General features: G+C 36.9%; 3 protein-coding genes across 4 annotated transcripts in view; all 3 read right to left on the bottom strand.

Annotated features, from left to right (window-relative positions):
• LOC137934466 (uncharacterized) overlaps positions 1 to 1,382 on the bottom strand; it is a 59,516-nt gene extending 58,134 nt beyond the window's left edge. Inside the window, exon 1 of the mRNA XM_068778813.1 lies at positions 984 to 1,382. Coding sequence (XP_068634914.1) covers positions 984 to 1,208 — 225 coding nt within the window. The 5' untranslated portion in view covers positions 1,209 to 1,382. The remainder of the gene's footprint in view (positions 1 to 983) is intronic.
• A 429-nt stretch (positions 1,383 to 1,811) lies between these two features.
• Positions 1,812 to 10,851, bottom strand: LOC137934456 (serine carboxypeptidase-like). Its single transcript, XM_068778800.1, has 9 exons — positions 10,514 to 10,851; positions 9,665 to 9,833; positions 4,192 to 4,311; positions 3,973 to 4,116; positions 3,565 to 3,715; positions 3,367 to 3,455; positions 3,011 to 3,269; positions 2,751 to 2,884; positions 1,812 to 2,475 (listed from the first exon to the last, which is right to left on the bottom strand). Exons 1-9 carry the CDS (start codon positions 10,801 to 10,803, stop codon positions 2,353 to 2,355), a joined length of 1,479 nt encoding a protein of 492 aa, XP_068634901.1. The 5' UTR covers positions 10,804 to 10,851; the 3' UTR covers positions 1,812 to 2,352.
• Positions 10,852 to 18,954: 8,103 nt separating this feature from the next.
• Positions 18,955 to 22,286, bottom strand: LOC137940726 (ACT domain-containing protein ACR9). 2 transcript variants are annotated; one of them, XM_068785863.1, is made up of 6 exons: positions 21,666 to 22,286; positions 20,688 to 20,903; positions 20,495 to 20,600; positions 20,027 to 20,381; positions 19,315 to 19,599; positions 18,955 to 19,230 (listed from the first exon to the last, which is right to left on the bottom strand). In XM_068785863.1, the coding sequence occupies exons 1-6, from the start codon at positions 21,817 to 21,819 to the stop codon at positions 19,084 to 19,086; spliced, it is 1,263 nt and encodes a 420-aa protein (XP_068641964.1). In that variant the 5' UTR covers positions 21,820 to 22,286; the 3' UTR covers positions 18,955 to 19,083. The 2 variants fall into 2 exon arrangements, with proteins under 2 accessions (XP_068641964.1, XP_068641968.1); XM_068785867.1 differs by lacking the exon at positions 21,666 to 22,286 and adding an exon at positions 21,043 to 21,207.
• Positions 22,287 to 23,089: the final 803 nt, after the last annotated feature.

Raw genomic sequence — 23,089 nt, 5'->3', positions numbered from 1 at the left:
TGATAAGGAGCCAACACTTCCAGGCTATAAGTTGTCTACAAATACTTGGGTTTTCCACCCATTACTAGAATATCCAACATCACATCCAAAAGCCCTAAACTGGGGAGCCCAGACTCCAGAGAGCATATCAATGTGTCTTTGCACAATCTACTCCAAATTAATTTTTTTTTCTTATTAAAGTAGCATACTGACAGCAGCATCTCCACACCTTGCATACAATAAAAATGAGCAGGGGGGACACTGATGTTACTTCCTGACTGTGATAGGAAATATAAGATCAGTGATCTAGTTTATGCAGAAAAAATAGAGGTAAGTAGAAAAACGCAGGTGATACTGAAGAGGGGTTTTGATAGAAGCGTCGTTGCAGGGGAAATAAATTGTGGTATATGCGGTCCATTGAGGGAAAAAATACTTAGACCAAGTGCAACCACCCATGGTACTTCCTTAAACCTTGGGCATTGCCATTTTGAAGCAAATGCAGTTTTTTTCCTGAAACCGAGATATTGGTCTTTACCACTAAAAAGATATGGGAGGAAAATGCCAATATGCACTGCCAATATTCCAACTAAGTTCTTCAGAAATCAACTACTTATTAAGCATTGATAGAAAAATAAAAATAAAAAGTCCACAGGAGGAGAGAACTAATACAATGCCAAAACAAGATAAACAAACAAGAGCATAAACGAGCCGAAGGAACTATTTTGGATGAAGTAATAGTTCTATCAAACAAATCGAGTCTACCTCCACCAAATCTTTTCAATAACTGCAATACAAACAAAAACATAGGGACGAGGTACGCGTATATGACATAGCCTAACAAAATGCAACTTCAATGAACCAAACGGAAATCAAAACCAAATCAGGAGGAAACAAAACCAAATCGATGACAAAAGGCGGACAGAGGAGTTGCAGGAGCACGCTTTTCATGATCAAAACAAGAAACAAGACACAAGGGAAAAAAAAAAAAAAAGGGAATTACTAACGCGAAGAGTCCTCGCAGCCTCCGAAGAAACTGTACAAGGGCTGGTGTGGTGCAATGAAGAAGAGAGGCAATAGGCAACAGCTCGCCGCAGCGGCTCGGGCGGTTTCCTTGCGGACAAAGATCTGTGGCGCTGGGATACGGCTCCCAACTGTAATCTCGAAATGGCGGGACTTGTGGAAGGGCTGGAACTGAGTTTCTTCACCAAGCCCGTAAAGCGTTCGTCCATGGCCACTCCTTGGACAAGATAGTCTCGTATCCTCACAAACTGTCCGAATCGGGGTCTCTACATTTGAAGAAAAGGTGAGGAGAGGGCACGTCTCCGGTTTCCGTGTTGGGGAGAGTGAGAGAGGAAGAAGTAGAGAGATTCGAAGAAAAAATGGACGTTTATTCTTTTGCTGGTTTGTTTAGAAGAAGCGTTTAAGGGCGTCGGAGAACAGCTGGCATTGGCGACAGAGCGACCAGGTTGACGGGGCAGGCTCGTCAAGTTCACCGCTTCATCGGTTGTAGGAGAGGGACCCGCTTTTTGCTGTTTTTCTAATGGATCTTCTCTGGTTAAACAAGGCGTGGTGTTTCAGTGTTACGAAAACATGTCATGTAATTCTTTGTTGATATATGACATTTCAAAATAAATATTTTCAGAAAAATAACATTTAAAATTTAATTAGTTTGAATTTGGATCTATTTAAATAATTAACATAAATATTATTTAATAACATCCAAAATAAAAACCTATTTTTTTTATCTTTTCTCTCTCTCTTCCCTTTTTTTTTTTCTCTCTGCTATCTGTGTTCCAAAAACAGCATTAAGATTTGAAAATGTCTGAAATTTGGATTGCCCATGAGAAATTTTAGAAGTTTTAGTAAGCAAATTGGTAGACTTAGTGAAATACTTTAAACGAGTCACTTCCGTGCACTAAAATTAACATGATAATCCAGAGAAAATGGAAGCGATTTCTTATACAATAACACGAGAAATGGAAGACACATTGCCTTCTAAATTGTCCAGGGTATCGAAGGATTTCAATTTTTCATTCCGTTTAGTTTTTAAAGCTTAGAACTATTTTTGCAGATCTGTCGGTGGAAACTCTCACTGCAATGGGCACTGCGGGAACCAACAAGATTGGACCAAAAATGGAAGATAGCTGCACCAAGAAGAGCTCACCTCGAGTCACCTCGACAAAAGAAGTGTAGAGACTAGAGATAATACTGTCTGATAAAGCTCACATAAATATGCTTCTCAACCCATAGAACAGTTTCCTAGGCTCCATGCAGGCAAGAAACAGGACAGTTTCTAGTTTCTGCTAAGGACTGCCATACTGGTATCAGTAACCACAATCAGCTGAGAAACCCTATATTGGTAAAACATGGTTTCTACAAGTAGGCAGACAAGGTGCCATCCGCAACCCTACTTAAAGTTCCCTGAGTCCACCTCTTCAGCATCTCCAATGCAGCCATAGGCTGATCCATTGGAACCATGTGACCTGCATCATGTACCTGTCGGCCCAGCAGTTAATAACAATCATCCTTCTTACAATAGAATTCACTTTCTTCTTTTTTTGAAATAGTGCTGAGAATTGTATTAAACAGAAAAAATTACATGGTGGGGACCATCCCATACTGTGAGGGATGTCCCCGTTTTAGCTAACTTGTCGGCAAAAGTTAGATTCACTATCTTCGAACTTGAACTATCTTAATGTAACTGATTTTCCGAGCATTCGTGAATATGACATTATTAGCAAGGATGAGAGCCGTAGAGGAGAAAAAATTACCTTGAGGAAACTGAGAGGGCCGTAAGTTTTTAGTAGTCCTGCTTCTTTCCCATCCACAATGAAAGGTGACATAGGAGCATCAACAAACATTTTCTGACCTGACCATTCCATAGCGTTTACCCACCTGAAATTACCTGTGACCAAGTAACAAGACAGTGGACAAGACAATCAATCCTTCCAGTCTTACTATATTAGTCTAGTTTCAATTTGGATTAGTAACGAACATAAGCAGAAATACTCTAGCAGTTAGAATTACATACCCAGCCAATTGCAAATAAGGTCATATTCTCCAGCATAAATGAGGACCTCAATACCATCTTCAACAAGAGATGGAATGCCGACTTCCAAATTCTTCATCCAATCTGCGATCATTGCCTCGTAGACAACAGGATTACATGATACAAATTTCCTGTTTCCTACACCAAGGGCTTCTTTGACAGGCTTTTGGTCAAGAAACTTCTCCATATTAGAAAAATCATAGCACAGACTACCCTCACATTTCTTTCTTATGTCGTAGTACTGAAAAGGTAAACCACAAAATAAAGATTGTAAAATACATCTAGTAAGACCAAAATAGAAAGATGCATAAATGGTATCCGGAGCAGTAAAAAAATACATTACTATCTCCACTGAGGGCCAAAATAGAAGTGAAGATGGTGTTGCACACGAAATAGGAAGCAAGACAACCAACAACACCTGAAGAGCCTGCACGACCAGAATTTCACCTCTTACTTTAGTCAGAATTTGTAATGAGGGAAAAGAACATAGGAATGTCATGAAAGTCAACAACAGAAGGATAATCTTGAGTAATTACCGCAAATTTTAATTGCCAGCTCACATGCCGGAATCAGTTTGTTAATTGTGTCATGCTGACTTTGTTTGATCAGACCCATTTCAAGTGCATAGTCGGTATATGCATTGTACTGAATTGCAGGGTTCGTGAGCCCATTTCCAATAGCAAAACCCTGCGTAAGAGGATTTAACAAATGAAATGAAATTCATGGAAGCCACAGATCATAGACAAATGACAGGTTACAATATTAAAGCAAGCCCCATTGCAACCTCTCTATGATATGGCAGATGGGTACCACCATGTCTTCCTACAATAGAACCTGCATAGCAAGTTTTAAAAGACTGTCTTTCAAGATTTCTGTGTGGGTTTTCATGCACATCACTATACTCTATAGGAAAATGGATGGATCCTTGAACACTCCAAGATCACCTTTAAGTTAATATGTAGACCTTCTTTCTCCTTGTTTCCTCTATGAACTCTCTCTGCAACAGCAGGAATATAGTGTCCAGCATACGACTCTCCAGTGATATAGAAGTCATTCTGTGAATAGCTGGGATGTTCCTTGAAAAATGCCTAACACAAAGTGAATGAATAGTTAGTTAACTGGTTAGAATCAAGTCAGAGAGGCAGAAAATTAGTAACCTTTACCTGAAGAAAGTCGTACAAGTCATCACTGACACCTTTCTCACCGAACCGAAGATCTCTTATGTCTGTGCTATAACTAAAGCCAGTTCCAGTGGGCTGGTCAACATAAAGGAGGTTTGATGCCTGTAAAATCCAACATCAAGAATAAAAGTTGTCTTCCTGTAACACTGGGCACTGATTCTAGTGAAAATTCAGATACTGCCACTGGATTCACAGTACAGTATGATCTAAACAAAAAAAATGTTAGAACTTTAAAGAAAATACATAGTGGACAATTATTTTAGATGACAACCTCCATAACCACCAGGGCTTTGTTAATATAAGGAGTTTCCTTCTTCTTACCTACTTTATTTATGTATTACATTACAACCTTCCCCCTCAAGCTGACACGCATAGATCATAGATGCCCAACTTGCCACAACCAGGTGCCTTGTTATAGGCAATAATGGAGCTCATGCTAAAGCCTTGGTAATATTTCTGCAAGCTGACTTTGCAATGAAACATGCAGATTGTCTCACAAAAATTCTTCAAGATTCTTGGTTGTTTGTGGCTGACTAAGTTGCAGAACTGTCAACTAGTTACTTTTTTTTTTAAATGATGGGATTTCATTAAGACCTAACTTTTTTTAAAAGTGGGAAGTGAAGTAGCTTTATAATGTAACGCTCCCTCAAATTGGGGCAGTATATAGTATGAACACCTAACTTGAACCAACAAATAAAAGGAACCACTACAACAACTCAATAAGTTCAATTGGATAGCACTTATTTAAAAATAAAAATTCAAATCATTTGGATAAAGCCTATGGCAAACTGATAGGCTAGAGAACAAATACTTAAGATAAACAAATGGATTCTCAGAAACCTAACTAAAGGGCACGACAAAATGAAAAAAAGGGAGAGGAGGGAGGGAGGTGTAGAAAAGAGGAGTGAGGAAAGAGTAAAATCTAAAATGAACAAAACACAATAAGATGATTTTGAAAATAAAATTAGTGATACCAACCACTAAGTAAAAAAAACTCAGATCAGGCAGTATGAAATAGTATTATCCCACTCATGCTTGTCGAGTAAGAAAGAATCCCCATAGACCCCACAACAAAGAGTATGCAGCACACTGTAATGTAGAAAAAGTTAGCTGAAGAATAAATGAGACAAAATCACTGTAAAGCCACTCATGTTTATGAAGGAAAAAGGAGACTGCATTTAAAGAGAAAAAGGTTCAATAACAAGAGCAAGAAGCTCACTTTAAAGAGAGCTAAGTTTCCCAGTTTAAACCTAAATCTTCAACTTAGTCCTAAATTGGCAAGTTTTTAAGCTTCAATTTCCTGTTTGAGGCTTGCTGAAGTTAGAAGTTTAACGACAAGATTTGTAATTTTTGTGGAAACATCACTCAAATAGCAATGGTGTTTTCAGTTAAAAGATTCAATAAGAAAGTATACTTTAGTTACTAGTTTCCTGCTACAAGGGATCTTTGTTTCAAAATTAGTGAAGCTTAAAGTTAGCAAGTCTACAAGTTGAAAATTGTTGCCAGTTTTAAAATTTCTTTCCTGGCAACTAGAACTAGATCTAGCAAGTTCTTATTGGAGTCTATTTCCTATAAGAGAACAACATAGAAGTATCCTGTTTTATTCAATGTCCATGCCTACAAAAAGGTTTCATATGTGACACAAAATCTATCTTTAGAACACTAAATGAAGTTCTGGTTCACATTTTTTTCTTTTCAAAGCAAGGGTACTATTTCATTAAAGCCCAAATACAAAGCCAAAAAACATTAGACAGAGGGATCCCTTAAAAAGAGGAATTGGAGGGAAACCTCCTCTTTAGCAAGAGAATTAGCAACAATACTACATAAATTTATCCTTTTTTTTTATTCTTTGTTTGCTATTTTTCTAATTGCTGCAGAATTCCAAGTTTCACACAACAAACTCGAATCCAGAGTGTAGTTTTCTGTATGCAGATTATAGTTCATCGTATTCATAGCACTTGCATTTGGGGCATCCATCTGTAGCTAAGCTTCATCACTTCCTTCCTTCTGTGTCATCTATCTGTTTTTCAAATGTGAATCATGTCACCTTGGAAAGTATCATAGATCACATTTTCCAGTTAGTTTGAGTCAGTGTATTAGTCCTTTTGATTTAGTTCACTCAAATGTATGGGACCCATGTAGAGCCCAAGTATCTTTAGTTTTAAATATTTTGTGTCCTTTATAGATGAATGTAGTAGAGTGACTTGGGTGTATCTCCTCAGGATAAATCAAAAATCTTTAATGTAATTACCAAGTTTTTCAATGAAATAAAAATCCAATTGGGGAAATATATTTGCATTATTCGTACTGATAATGGTTTGGAATTTCTTACTAAAAAATTCAAATTGTTTTGCGACTTGCCTACAACCCTCAACAAAATCGGGTGGTTGAACGCAAAAATAAGAACTTACTCAAGGTCCTACATACTATGTTATTTCAGATGAATGTTCCTTTCTCGTTTTGAGGCTATGTGGTTCTCATATCTTGTTATTTAATTAATCGTATGTCATCCTCTATTATCCAAGGACGTGTCTCTATTGTGGTCCTAAAACCTCAAAGCAAGTAATTTGACATTTGTCAGCAAGTTTTTGGATGCACTTGTTTTGTCCATTCTCTTGAAACTAATGATCATAAATTGGCCCCAAGGTCCATTTATTTGAGTTATTCTCATTGTCAAAAGGGATATAAGTGCTATAATCCTTTTACAAGAAAAACTTATATTTTAGTTGATCTCACATTTTTTTTAGACTAAACCTTATTCTCATCATCAGGTGTGTCTCCCTCACTTCCTTTGGGTTTGGTTAATAAAAATCCAATTCCCATAGCTGTTATGGATGACTCTCGTGCTAGTACACCACCTGCTCCTCTACTACCACCTTCAACTTTAAAGCCACTCCAGGTGTATCAATGTCTTTGCATACAACAACAAGAGCCTCCTTCTCAAATTCAACAATCGGATTCTTCATTTGCAGGTTATGGACTTTCTAATTCAGTTTTACCCATTGCACTCTGGAAAGAAAAAAGGTCATATACTTATCTCCCGGTCTCTAAATATGTATCTCTTGATTTCTTGTCTCCTTCATATAAAACTTTTGTTGTCTCCTTGTCTGCTTCTTCTATTCCCCGTACAATGCGAGAGGCCTTAATGCTGCCTAAGTGGAAACAAGCTTTGAATGTAGAAATGGAGGCCTTGTTTTCTACGGCTATGTAGACACTTTGTCAACTACCTAAAAGTGCAGCCATTGTGGGATGTCGATGGGTATATACCATCAAGTATCGAGCTGATGGAAGTATTGAGAGGTATAAAACTCAGTTGGTGAAGGAATACACCCAAACCTATGGCTTTGATGTATTCAAGACGTTTTCTCCAGTTGCTCGTTTTACCTCCATCTGCATTCTTGTGTCTGTAGCAATGAATAAGGGATGGACCTTACATCAATTAGATATTAAGAATGTCTTCTCTATCGTAATTAACAGAAAAAGTGTATATGGAACAACCTTCTAGGTCTGATTACTCATGGGAAGATTGGAAGGTATGCAAGTTGCAAAAGGCAATTTATGGTCTAAAGCAAAGCCCTAGAGCTTGGTTTGACAAGTTCAATATGGCTGTTCTGAAATTTTGGGTTTGAATGGAGTCAATGTGACCATGTCATGTTCATACTGAAAAGACAATCAAGAATCATGGTTCATGTTGTATATGTGGAAGATATTGTGTTGATGGGAAGTGATTCGAAAAAAAATAATGAGGTCAAAGTATTTGGCAAAGTAGTCTCAAACAAATGACTCAAGACAGTTAAAATAATTTCTTGGTATTGAGGTGGCAAGAAGCAAGAAGGGCACTATTTTATCTCAAAGGAAGTATGATCTAGACATGTTACATGAGTATGGTCTTATGGGTACACATATAGTGGATACTCCTATGGAAGCTAATGTTAGTACCCAAGATGATTAGAGTTTTGAACTTAAGGATAAAACTCAATATAATCGCTCAGTGGGTAAATTAATTTATGCTACTGTTACAAGGCTAAATATATCTTTTTTAGTGGGAGTGATAAGCCAATTTATGGAGCACCCTCATAAAATACACTTAAAAGCTGCACATAGAGTTCTGAGATATATCAAAAGTACTCCAAGGAAGGTTTGTTGTATACGTGGGGAGAATTGATTTGCTAGGTTACTCAGATGCTGACTATGCAGGATGCAAGATGGATAGGAGATCTGCAACAAGTTATGTTCCTTTGTTGGAGGTAATCTTGTTAGTTGGAGGAGTAAAAAACAAAGTGTAGTGACCAGGTCCAACGTTGAAGCCGAGTATAGAGCAATGACTCATATAGTGAGCGAACTCATTTGGATAAAATCTGTTTTGGTTAAATTAGGTTTTCATATAACAGAGCCTATGGTTATGAAGTGAGATAATTAGGCAACAATTTATAGCAAATAATCCTTTTTTTAATCTCATCAAAGATGCGATAATCAAGGAAAAATTGTTACACCATATGTGAAGTCATCTGGCTAGTTTGGTAATATATTCAACAAACTTCTTGGAAGACGTAAGCATCATTCATTCTGTGACAAGCTAGGCTATTTGATATTTATGCTCCAACATGAGGGGGAGTATTGAAATGGTTGAAATACATCTGAAATGGCATTTTGATAATTTCCTATTTGTGTGTGTGTCCCTCTTAAGTGTTGCAGTAAATTAGTCAACATGATAGGAGTCTATGTTTCAAGTTTCAAGTTATTCTGATAAGTATTTAGGGAGTTATTGAATTTTATGTATGAGGGGCATTATAGTTGTTTGTCTAACTTTAAGTGAGTTAATTAAATAGAGAGGGCTGGAGTTTCAGCCCTAATATGTGCTTGTTCCACATCTCTTTCTATCTCTCTTGCCTCTTCTTCCTTTCTCCTTCTTCCTCCTTCTATCTATCTTCTTCTTTGTTATTTCTCAATATCTAATATTGTACATGGTAGACTATAATGCAATATTTTAAATTCTAAGACTCGGGAATAACAACAAAGAATGGACCTTGTAAATCAAATATCAAATGAAGGAAACCATTCATGTAGCCTATCTCTATATGGTTGAGCTAGACTATGATGATGAAGATTAAGAATATGATGAAGCATTTTTTGCTTTATCAAAAAATCAAAATAAAAGAATTTTTTTTTAATAAAGAACTTTACATAAGCAAAATTTTGATAAGAACAATTTGAACCAGCTGATTCAGCAATGAAATCTTGGCCAAGTTAAAGACTGGTCCATATTCTTTTTCTTTGTGGATTTGAATACTTACTGGTTCAATTCTTGCAATTGTGTCTAAATTAAACCATAGCTAAAATTCGAGAGAACTTTTAAAGTTATACTTTTTCACATTTCAACTAGGCTATAAGAATTTATCTGGCAAAAATCTTGGGAAATTATGCTAAGGTTGAAGCATATATGAAATGTTGGTACCTTGTCCCATCCAAAATTGTTCCAAGCAAGAGTTAAGTTATCTGTGATAGTGAAAGGTCCATTTTCATAGAACAGAGCAAGTTCGCTGCTGCAGCCAGGCCCTCCAGTCAGCCAGAGAACAACAGGATCACTACTTCCACCTCGGGATTCAAAGAAAAAATAGAATAATCTGCACACAATAGAATGCTACCTAAGAAACATGTGAAAATGTAAAAGTTCTTATGATCACATTCAAAAATAATTCCTACTATCTTACTTCAAACTATGCATCTGCAATCTTTAATTCTAGCTAGGCAATGCCATTTCCTGATATGTTCCTTGAGTGTATATATGAAATAAGATTCCCATGAGTTATAACATATCGGGTAACTCGGCCTTATGAACTTGATGGAAGCTGAGATCAGTTCATTGTTGCATGGATTGAGGCTTTTCCATGGCAGATCCAGCCAGCACCTCTAGGGAGCAAGGCTGACTTCAAGGGTGAAACTAGTTGGTGCTCCTTCAACTGGGAATCCCTTCTCTCTCTCTCTCTCTCTCTCTCTCTCTCTCTCTCTCTCTCCCTCCCTCTCACACAGTAAACAACTTTCAGTTTTAGATACCTTACACGGGTAACACAAAGTACTTTCGGTCTCGTTTTATGTTAACGGAGAATACCATAACGTAGTTTAACAAGCCAAACTTGGGGACAAGGTAGCATACCCCGGGCAAGGAATAGCTTTTCAAACTCGCTTAAAACAACTCTATTTGGTTCGATGTAGCTGAATACAAGAGACACATTTCCAGAACAATCTCTAACTCGTTGATTTTAATCTACAAGATAGAAAAGTCAGGAATTATACGACAAATCACCTAGCAGCGTGGGTATGTTCGAGGAGATAGTAACCAGCATGGTGGCCAAGCTGCTCCACAGAAACATCGATGCCTGGTTCGCCAGCGATTTCGAGCTTTATCCTCTTTTCGACGAGGCGAGGACTGAGAGAATCCGTCTCCTGCTCGATGTCTGGAATTCCAGGCAGGAGGTTCAGACTTCTGATGAGATTTTCGGAAAAGTTCCGGGAACGGAGAAGGCTGGGAGCCGCCGTCGCGAAGGAAACGGCAAAGAGGAACACGAGCAGAACAAACGAAATTCTTGTCTCCATTTTTATGGCAAACGGCAGAGAAGTGAGCCCAGGCGAAAAGGATCAAAGAAGGCAACAGACAGACATGATCGTGAAGTCATTTTATAGTTTCGGGAATTTTGTCATAATAACCAATTTAGGAAATTTTAATTAACTAAGCACTTTAACTACCAACCTAATGAAGGTCCTATGCCATGGGAGCCTCATATACCATCTACCCCCTTCTAGAAAAACCCTTCACAACATTCCTCCGAGTTCTTATTCTCCTCTAACTACTTTCTTTTCTGGTTTGGCTAGGGGTGGCATCGAATTGAGCCAGTTGGCGAGTGGTTCAAGCTTGGCTCGATTCCGCCTCGGTTCTATTCGATTTATCTAGATCTCCAACTGGGTTTGAGATCAAAGTTCGTTTGAGTTAACAATCCGAGCTTTACCGTACCATGGTTTAGTTTGAAAGCTCGCGAGCCGGTTCGTTAATTAGGCTTGGGAGTCAAGGCTGGGAGGCGGGAGCGAGCAAGAGCCATCTTCGATTTCTTCCTCCCCTCGTCTACCATCGTCGATCCTTATCACCGCCGAGCCCCTCCCATTCGTTGTTGTCGCGGTCGACAACTGCTCGCCGGCCGCCTTCACTACTGCTCGGTTCGATTTCTTCCTTCCCTCGTCTGCCTTCACTGTAGCTTCCGTCGCCGCCACTTCCGTCGTTGCCGCCTCCATAGCAGCTGTCAACTCCTCACCGGTGCCATTAAACCCCCCCCCCTGTCATCTCGGCGGAAAACTAGAGACCTAAGTTAGGGGAGAAATAATTCCCCAACCCACGCGCGCACGCGAAGACATCGTGCAATTTCGCACGTGCGAGATCACAAGCATGTGAAAAACCAAAAAAAAAAATTGTTTCTTGTACTCCGACTGTCTCTTCCTCATGGCTCTTGAAGAGACTCAAATTGTTTGAGGTACTCTCTTAATGCTAACTCCACTCAAGTTTTTCAGAAGAACAGATTGGTAGCATTTCAAAACTGCTACAGTATGAATCCATGCTCCGAAGAAAAAGCGAAAAATGGGTATATGATTAAGTCATCCAAAACCATTTTTCTTAAAAAATTTCTCTATATACATGATCTGGTTTACTAGTCCTTGAATCAGAACAATCTGATTGAGTACAAATGCACAACACTAGCATTGTTTTTCAAATGAATGTTTTTGTGTTTGATTATAGAAGAAAATTTATACATAAGTATGCAACTTTTATGAATAATTTTATGCATAGTGTATAGATAATTTTACGCAGGGTTAATATACAAAGGTTATGTCCAATTTTAAGTAAAGGTTATGCCTAATTTTTTTGTAAAATGTATGCATAATTTTATATATAATTTACTTGACTTGTATTTTATGAAAAAATTTAAATATAGGTTAGAGCTTGTACTCGGTTCGAGATCGATTACAATTTTTGGCTCAAGGCTAGGATCGGCTCGAGCTCTAGTTTGAAATATTTAAATAAAGCTAGGCTCGAACATAGGCAGGTTCGGGCTCAGCTAGTAATATAGGCAAGTTCGGGCTCGGCTCAGCTCGATGCCACCCCTAAGTTCGACCAAAGCTCCTCCCAGTGGCCATAGGTTCTTTTGTCGAACTCTTCTGGTGAGAAGCTCTTCTATTTTATTTTATTTCATCCTTTTTTCTTCTTTTTTTCAAGGTAATAGCCAGAGGGAGGGAAGTTGTCCCTCCCCTTTACTCAAGGAATGCAGAGAGGAAGGGGAAAATCATTTGCCCTTTCTCTGGACAATTTTTTGGGAGAGGACTTTCCCTTCCTTCTTAGCTTTCCTACCTTTTGGACAAACACTGAGAAGAGGGGAAAAGTCTTCTCCCCATCTTCTCCAAACGAGCCTATTTTTTATGACATAAGGGTGCAATTGTATAAGTTGACGTATGTCCATTTATGTCTTTTCTTTCATAAAACTTGTAGTCCTTAAGTTATTGTAATCATTGTAATGTTCTTCCCACAACTATAAATAAATGCATCAAAGCATGGGGTAAGGCATCAAACCTCTCCTCTTCTCATAATTCGTCCCTAGCCTATTTTCCCTTTTCCCAAGATCTCTCTCTCTCTCTCTTTCTCAACTAGTCATCCCTCTCTTCCTCTTCTCTTCTTCTCTCTTCTTTTTTTCTTTTGATCTTCTTCCTCCTCTCTTTCTCCACCACCTTGATTGAGGCCTTGTACTATGAAATCCTAAATTTTACATGGTATCAGAGCAATGGTTTTAGGATTCCAAATCTCTCAATTAAGGTGTTAATTACATGAGCTCAACAAGATTGCCAAGTTGGAATTTCGGTTGAAGCAAAATTGAGCAACTCGTGCTCATCAAAGATGAATATTGATGACTAATCTCAGGAAAAAAGTTGGAGATTGAGTATTCTCCTCTTATTTTCAAGAAGAGTAATTGTTGCTACTTTGTACGAATCAATTTAAGCCTTTTTTATTCGATTTTCTCTCATTAATACAAGTTTTGGTTAAGGAGTAGTTTTCTATATCTTAATGTTGTTTTTTATCTTTGGAAAATTATTGGGATCAAACCTAGTTGATTCTCTACAAAAATCATGGTATATTATGCTGAGTTTCATGGTAAAAATTCATTGAACAACCCATAGAAGACTGATACTCTTGGCTATTTATTACTTGTTTTTCTCTACCATAAAATTATTGGTTGATGCAAGGCAAGGAGAATTTTTTTTTTTCAAGAAGATTGTTGAATTCAGCAACATTTAGGTCCTTCTAATTAAGACTATATTTTGAGATTTATTTATTTAAATACTCAAGAGCCAAAGAAAAATCCAAAGGCTGAGATTTTTTTACATATGAGGGGCATGGAATGAATTCCCCCCGCATTACATAGTTCATCAAATAAAGGCATTAGTGTAGAAAGAATTGAATTAAAGTGAGATTATACCATTTCATTTGCTCAGGCAAAAAAAACAAGGTAAAGTTGATTCATACCTATTTTGCGAATCAACCACTTTCCTCGCGCGACGCGCGTTACTTCCGCCCCCACCCCCGAAAGGAAAAATTTATCAGCCTTCGTCTCCCGACGATTTTTTTTGCCCCATCTTCTTCCTCTCGTCTTCGTTCTCTTTGTTCCCTTTGCTTTCTTTGATCCCTCCACGATCCTTCAGCAAAGTTGTTTTTTTTCTCCTCCCTCTTCCCCCACCCCCGTCGGCCTTCCTCCCTCTCGGCCTCCCTTTTTTCTCCCTCTCGACCTCCGTCGCAGAGCAAGGAAGGCCGAGCCTCTCGGCCACCCGGCTTCTCTCCCTCTCAACCTCCGTCGTCGTTGCCCGCTGGCCCGTCGCTGAGGAAGACGACGCTAAGGAAGACGATGTTTAATTTTTCCTAAGTTAGGAAAAATTAAACCATCATCATAATTTCTTTAATTATCCAATTAATTAAACCATTATTTTTTCATTTTTTAAATATATTATTAATTAATAATATGTAAAATATATATTATGTTATTGATATATTAATATATATATATTTATATTTATTTATTATGTATTTTTTATTTTTATTAAAATAATGGGTTTTAATGTTAAACTATATCTTATGATATTATAAAATAATTTATTTATTTATTATATTCACTTATGTTATTTTTAACTTATTTATTTATTTTAAATAATTTATTCTAGTCACACATAATTAGTATATTAATTTATAATAAACTATAATCATTAACTGGTTTAATTATCCAATTACTATAGTTAATTAAACCATCAGGTTTATTTATGATATTCTCTTATGTTATTTTTTAATTTTTTAAATAATTTTGTATAATTTATTCTAGTCACACGTAATTATTGTTTTAATTTATAATAAACTATAATCATTAAGTAATATAATATAGTTTTTCATCAATTAGGATATTAATATATTCTAATACTACACGTTAAATCACTTATAAGTGTAGTAACCACGTTTATTTTGGTTAATTATATGTTTAGGTATATGTTCTATTTAAGTATATTATAAAAGGTTACTCATTCTCTTCTTTATATCATATTTTTCATTTGGGGGCACTAACACTGGAATCTGTTTTTCAGCCACTTGAACTTGTCTACACTAACACCCAAACATGAGTTGAAGTTGAATCAATTCATTTCACTTCAATTCAAGTTCATTGTGGATTAACCCCCCTAAAGGAGGAAAGTTTCCTTATTTGGAATTGACTTGATTTTAAGCAAGACTTGATTATTTGATTTGATCTTTTTTAGGATTTGGAGATTCTTTCTTGATTAAGAATGATATGAGAATCATTCTAGATTGCATGGGCCAACATGTGGAAGGTTTACTCTTGTTTGAATGTATGCATGAATTGAAGTTCGATTTAAGAAAAATAACACTCGGTATGTGCTCTCCTTAATTCATTTGTTGCTCTCTTAGCTTAATTCTGGATTGTAGCTAACTCTTGGTTTATCGATAAGTATAGTAATATATTAGATTGATTATTAATTTTTATTTATTTCCCTATAAGAGGAAATAAGAGGTCCATTTAACTTTCCTAAGAAATTTTTTATATATTTTTATGTAATTTTCTATTAAGTCTCTAATAGTAATAGGATTTTATTTAAAGTTTTTTTTTTTGGAAATATGTATCCTAGGAAAAAATTTTCTAGTTTTTCCTAGAATATAAATTTTCAATCAGGGGCACTAAGGAGGCCATAGTAAATTTATGGTCAGATTCAAAAATTATAAAATAAGCTAGACAACATTTGGGGTAAAAAAGATTAATTTTGGTGGGTTCTAATCCATTATCGAGATTCAATCTTGTACCTCCCCTATCATTCTTTTTTTTAAAAATGTATGCATAGTTTTATAGATAATTTATTTGACATATATTTTATGTAGAGTATTAAATGTAGGTTAACCTCAAACTCGGCTAGAGCTCAAGCCCGAACTCGGTTAAAATTATTAAGCTCGAGATGAATTACAATTTTAGGCTCGAGGCTAGGTCGGCTTGATCTCGAGTTCAAAATCTTTAAATCAAGCTCGGCTCGAACATAGGAAGGTTCAGACTTAGGTGGATTCGATGCCACCCTTATGCCCAATTTTAAGTAGAGGTTATGCCTAATTTTATATAGAGGTCATGCCCAAATTTATGTAAAATGTATGCTTAATTTTATGTAAAATGTATGTATAATTTTATATACAAATTATTTGACATGTATTTTTTGAAAAGTTTTAAATATATGTTGGAGTTCGAACTCGAGACATGTAATTTTTAAAAAATTTTAAATGAATGTTGAAGCTCAAGCTCGATTAAAATTATTGGGCTCGAGCTCGATAACAATTTTAGGCTCGAGGGTAGGTTCGGCTCGAGCTCGAGTTCGAAATATTTAAATCAAGTTCGGCTCGAACATAGGCAGGTTCGGGCTCGATGCCACCCCTAATTATGGGCACGGGTTTGCCTTTTTATATTCCCTCTAAAATATGTGTGTATCATTTCATAATGGAATACCAACTCATGCAAAAAAGTTTTGGTCTCATAATAATTGGGAGGCAATAACTTTCTAGTACGAAATGCTTCTTTTAGCATAGAAGATATATTATTCAATGTTTTATAACTCATGTTAGAAGTTGTTTTAATATGGACCAAATGGGTGAGAAACTTAAACTTAGAAAAGCTCTGACAACCAAAATATAATGTCCTACTAGTATCCAATAAAAAAATGAGTGAACTTATCAAACCCACTTGGTCTAACTCCAAAGTTTTTAGTATGACTACTAGGCTATGCTTGATTGTCATTGATAAAGGTTTGTTCCACCTATATTTCATAGATGAGATCATAGATACCACCATGCATACCACCTTCTCATCCAATTTGACGATTGGCTCAGTTTATAAAATTTCGCTATTGATGAATTCTCTTATGGGTATCAAATTGTTGTCCATGAAATGTCAATCTAGTATAGCTCGACAATATCCCATTCATATGCAAGCGATTCTCTATTTGGCATACATCCTAAAAAAACTTATTAGCACTCACTCTACATTGACAAGTATCTTATTGTCCTGCCCTACCACACATTAGGTATATACCATACGAATAAATGCCTCCACCCCTTTACTTATTTTCTTCGTTGAAGGGTTTGTTGCAAACAATTTTCATCCAACTCTTATGCTTTTTTCTATGTAATTCTAGAATATACCAACCTACAAATCCATCATCGACAAGGTCCAATTATACAGGCGAATACTCTACTTTAATACACCAAATTCTAGATGGGAAAGGTCCAGACTATGGCCCCCATATCACATCCAACTTCATTTTTCACTTAAGTTTGTGACTCCACTTCGTCCATTCAAAACACAGTTTTTTTTTTATTATTGTATGATTATAATTTAAGACACTTGTTGAATTTTGACAACACTTCTCTACACCCCTCATGTTATACTAGCATAATTAAATGACATGCATGCATCTCACTCCATTGGTAGAACTCAGTACATACTAGCCAAAGAAATATGCAATATAACACTGGAGGAATTTGTGGGAGATGCATACGAATGCATCGACAATTGTCTTAAACTATAATACTTACAATAGTAAACAAGTTTTTAAGTTACAAACTATCCTACAACACAATTAGATAGTTGTAAGAGTATATTCAGTACTTGTGCAAATTTTTTTTTTTTTTTGAGAATGGTTATCCAAATCTTTATACAACACTTACATATCCACTAGAATCTCATGAAGGGATAATCATATTTCAATAATACTCATATTACAAAAAGTTCGACCGAGCATCTTACATGTTATGCACAATGTCATGAATTATAATTTCATATTATGCTGAAAGATTGATATATTATGACCCCTATGATTAGTGTCATGTTGTAAAATTATAACTCATATTTTTTATACATTATGTTTATCTTCTAACTTTACATCGAATTATTTTCTCGTACTGACATTACATTGACATTAGTGTTATAGTTATGCCCAGTCAAATGTGTTCCTATAACTCTTCCCTCGACTACCCAACCTAATAACATGGTGACTCATTCTGCAACACATAAATACGAACAAAAAAAAAATCCATGCGATGGTCCTATCATATTCCTCCTCCTTCATGATGGGTATTTTCTCCTTGTTGAATGGAAAATATTCTATAACACTTCAAGGGGAAGAAAGTGAAAAAAATCACTAAATCGAGCATACCAATTATATCTAAAAAGACCTTTCTAGCAAATTTATTGTGTCATTGGGAAAGTTCTCTTAGAACTAGTCCTTAGTTCGGATTGCAAGTTGCAATTCGCCTGCATGATGCCAGAATTGCTAGTAATCGTTCGGATTGCTAGTTGCAATTCGCCTGCATGAAGATTTTCCCAGGAGTGAGGGGAAAATTCCTCGTAGAAGATCTCTCCTAGCGAATTTTTTGTTGGCAAAAGTTGATCTCTACCAATGAATTTAAAATTCGTTGGCAAAAGTTGATATTTGCCAGTGACTTCAAAATTCATTGACAAAAGTTGAGCTGTGCCGATGAATTTAAAATTCGCTGGGAGAGTTCATTGCTATGAAGTACAATGACGAGAGTTCATTGGTTTTTACACATTTGAAGACTAAAACAAAAAAACTCCACTGCTTGCTTGGTGATTCCTCTCGTGTCCGACAAAAAGATGTTGCCAGGTCTGTGTTCTGGAATCTAGACCACAATCACCAATCACCAATCACCTCGCCTGCTGCAGCAAATGACGAGACGCGGATAATATAATTGGTTCTAATGGATTGTTGACTCATGATCGCGTTGGAAAGTAGTTCATGATTGCAAATCACACTTATTCCTGAATGATGTAGAACGATTACAAATTTGTTTAAGATTCTTCGGTTGGTTGCTTTCTGTCTTCATGAATGGCTTCTGTGTAGGAACTGTTCTATCAGAGCCAGGATATGCCAGCACTCTCCGCGAGGTCCACCTCTCCACACCTTTCTCTCTCTCTATTCACAGAAATGAGAGGTCACAAGCAGCTTAGGATAAGGAGAAAGCTGGAGAAACTCTGGATTCGGATTTTTTTCACTTCACATCCTTACCAGTAAACTATTGGCGCTTCCAAAACAAAACGGAACTGTTCTGTTAAGAGATCCAATAATTGGATTTAGATTGAAATGGGATTTTACAAACAGGCAAGGATGAAACAGGGAGGTCTTCGTTGTCTTAGCTTACTTTCATTACGTGAATTGCACTATACATAAAGATCTATCTGCTTTTACAGAAGCTTAATAGGACCAAATTCCACAGAGTCGGGACAAATGATCTCACCAACCCATCAATGTTCTTCTCACTCTGTCTACAATTTGGTTCCTAGCTCTGGCATTTGACAATGGAAACTCGTGTGTATCATCCAAAAGGAATCGGTAAACTTCCCACTGTCGATCCAATGTTGACTGTCTTCCGATCTCGGCCTACAAAATCACAAAGTAGGTTAAGCAGCTGATATTTTAGACACAGAAAAAACTTGGAACTTTTGATACACTTCAAATACTTACCGAGAAAATGCAGATCCCAAGCACTTTGAGAGCGAGGGTAACATCATAGAAGACCCGGGGTCTTCCCTTACCAGACAACTCTACTGGATTAGCAACTAACAGTTCGGTATCAGGCCCACGATTGGTAATGATAACTCGCAGTGGGTGTAGCATTTCCATCCTCAAACGGGAAGACAGATGATTCTGCTTCTCAGAATCCACCATTTTTTTCCCGTCTAATTGCTGGATAAATAGATCAACCTCACGGTAACCTTTTATAATTGGTGAGAACCGTCCATATGCTATCTGTATAAGCAACAGCAAACAAACTTGCATAAGAACAGATCTGAAAGCAACACAACGATATTGACTATTCCATTGACATGACACAAACTACAGCCACCATACATGTCGCAATTATACAGTCTCTAGACTGTACAAAAAATTTCATTCATTACTAAAGATGCCGCCGACAGGTTTTTCTAGATGAATTGAGATCAGTTATCCACTCCTTGTCATCCAGCCAATGGTTCATTATCTATTCATAAAGGCCTGATATTTATTTCTTTTCCTTTGGATCATGGCCGTCAGCTATCTAACCATGAATGAACCATATAAGCATTTTTTATTGCACAAGTTGAACAACTTGAATTATAACTAAAGCTCAAGATATTTTATATGATAAAATTTCAAATTAAGCACTAAAACGCGGTAGAATAAGACTCTTGCCAACCTGAATATTGCAGTCTTTTAGGGTTCTCATTATGTCATAGAGAAGGCCCTTTTGATCAACACAGTGAATTTGAAGGAGGGTGTGAACTGGGCTCAAGGAATTGTCAATTGTAACGATTGCCTTCTTCACCTTTGTCAGCTCAGGAGTAAGTGCTTGTGAATGGAATTCGTTTTCAGATAACTCGGAGCTAAATAATTCTGCAGTAATTTCTGAAGGAAGAGATGACAAACTGTGCTGGAACCCTTCATATTCTGGACCTGCCAGTTGAAGCTCACAGCTGAGACACGACTCCTCTAGGACAGCATTAAGGTGTTCCAATGTCTCATCTCGCCGCTTTTTTGTGTGCAGCAGGTCCCTAGAGAGATTAAGAATACATAACAAAAGCAATGCCCTTGGAACTACAACATAATAAACGATAATCTGCAAAGAGCACATTCAGCTATTACAAAATCCTTGTAGAAAACTTACAGGCTGTCAGTAATGAAGAATAGGTCCATAACTCGGCCATCTGGAGTTGTTGAGACTTTAACTCTCTGAATAATAAGCTCGAGCTCGCAAAGAACATGAGTAACATCTGTGTAGAAAGCACAGATTCGAAATTATGGACCATGAATGAAAACTTCAGGGAAAAAAGTACAGAGCTTAGTGGACTGGGAGCTACCATGTAACAATCCCTTCCGATTGAGGCAAAGAAACTTCAAAAGGTAGAGAGGTGAAGTAATGGATCGAGTAGGTGGGCTGAAGTAAAAAGAAACGGAACAGGGGGGGCATACCGACAGTAAGCGGTTTTTCAAATTTTCCCATCTCACTGTTGTCAAATTGAATCGTGGAATCACCCAGAATACAACATAGCACCATTTCCCATCGGTTGAAACATCTACAATTGAAATTGCAAGGAAAAGTAAATTTTGAATCAGACAAAGTGATCTGCGAATGAAAAAAACAAAAAATCGAAACAACATGTAGAAAAGTTAACTGAAGCAAACAAAAAGTTTATTTTTTTTGTGTGTACATACACATATAGTTGAAAATTACAACCGAAGCAATGTTGAATGATGAGGACTCGCAATGAACGCACAGGGGGCCTTCAGGATAGAAGACTGAATAACTAAAACAAGGAAAACATGTTCATAGCAACGCATGAATAGCTTCAAGACATTGAAGGAAACTAATAGCAAGACAAATTCCTTAATCGATGTAACCTGAGTTCTTGATGTAATAGAACCTGACGAAGTTCGAAATACGTACAAAGGCAGGAATTATATTGAATAAAAAGTTTAAATTTTTTAACAAACAGCATATCGATCCCGATCAAAATTGAAACCGATTGTTAAACTTATATTAAAAGAAAAACAGAGAAGAGGGAGATACTGAAACTCAAAGCCCATATATACCCAGAACCAGCTCAAATTCAAATCGAAACATCAAATTAGCACCACATTTCAGAAACCGCGATCCTACAACTGAACCCAAACGGCAGAAAACCACATATGAACCTGACAACCCAAAAAGGCAAGAAAGCAGAGGAGGAAAAATAAAATAAAAAGAAAAACAAATAGTAACAGAATAAGGTCAATAGGCAGTAATAAAGAACAAGAAGCACAGCCACAAAAAAAAAAATGAAGCGCAAAACCCTGACCTCCTCTAGTAATGCAAAGCCCGAATTCAAGAATAATCCTGCAGAGATCGCAGCCCAAGCCCGTCTTATCCGGGCAGTTTACCGTGATGACACATGGCTCACCGGAACTATTCCCTCCCTCAATCTGCACCACGTCCTCGTTCCGTACTCCCATGACGAAAAACTAAAAACAAAGAACCAAGCACCCAATCCCGCACGGCGAATTACCCCTCGACGAGACTTTTCCCGGCGAACAACATCGACCAAGGAGGGGTAAAACGGAAAGTCGGATGGATAAATTTGAAGGTGGCCGACGTCAGCAGTAGGCAGTAATCTTGGTGAGGCGAACCCAGAAAGAACCGAGAGCGAGGGAGAAGAAGCTAGAGTAGTTTCTGTTCGAGAAGGCTTCCTGCGCTTGTGAATCTGAGAAGGTGTGACGACTGGAAGACTCCCAAAAACACCGCGAGGAACTGATTGTCGGAAGTTCTTATTCAGGATCCTACTCGAATGGATCCAGATACAGTACACCGCCACACTACCACACACCCTCAACCTTCCAACCATAAACAATCCAGCGCAATCACGCCCCAAGTCTGGGAATATTATACACCGTGCGCAAATTAGAAAGACAAAAAGGGCGGCGCCAGTTGCAAGAGCGGGATCCGGGGTTGAAACAGTTCCACTCGTTAATTACACGCTTACCGCCTTTTTCTCCCTCTAATAGACTAAATAACAACCCTAGCAAGATCCTCGCACGTACTTCATTTGGACATGAACATCACACGTGTGTTAATTAAAATTCCCTCTAGAAAAGAAATTTTTCATTATTACACAATACAACATAGGGACATGATTAAACCCTAAAAACAAATGAAAAATGAGATTATAGATAAAATGTTAACCTAAATATCTCAATTAGACCCAAGATTTATACAAATTGCATTCGTATGCCGTAATTTTTATGTAAAATTATTTTGTCGATGAAAAATAAAAAATAAAAAAGAGTAAGAGTTTTTTGTCTATATTAAGAACAAGGCGGGGATGGGATTCGTCGACAAGGTAACCGGTCGGAATTTGTATTTTTTCAAATTTGATCCTTCAATTTTTATTTTTTTTATAAATGTTAACCTAAATATCTCAATTAGACCCAAGAGTTATACAAATTGCATTCGTATGCCGTAATTTTTATGTAAAATTATTTTGTCGATGAAAGATGAAAAATAAAAAATAAAAAAGAGAAAGAGTTCTTTGTCTATGTTAAAGACAAGGCGGGGATGGGATTGGTCGACAAGGTAATGGGTCAGAAGTTGTATTTTTTCAAATCTGATCCTCCAATTTTTATTTTTATTTTAGAATTTTGTTGATTTTTCTCTAATAATAGAAGCTTTTTTTAATTTAATTATATGTAATGTGAATTAATTGTGAGATATTTAAATAAATTATTT

This window comes from Aristolochia californica, unplaced genomic scaffold (assembly GCF_029961685.1).
Source record: "Aristolochia californica isolate CCGP_79_NKW_82.1479 unplaced genomic scaffold, dmAriCali1.0.hap1 SCAF_10, whole genome shotgun sequence".
NCBI lineage: Eukaryota > Viridiplantae > Streptophyta > Magnoliopsida > Piperales > Aristolochiaceae > Aristolochia > Aristolochia californica.
This window is presented reverse-complemented; position numbering and strand designations above follow the sequence as displayed.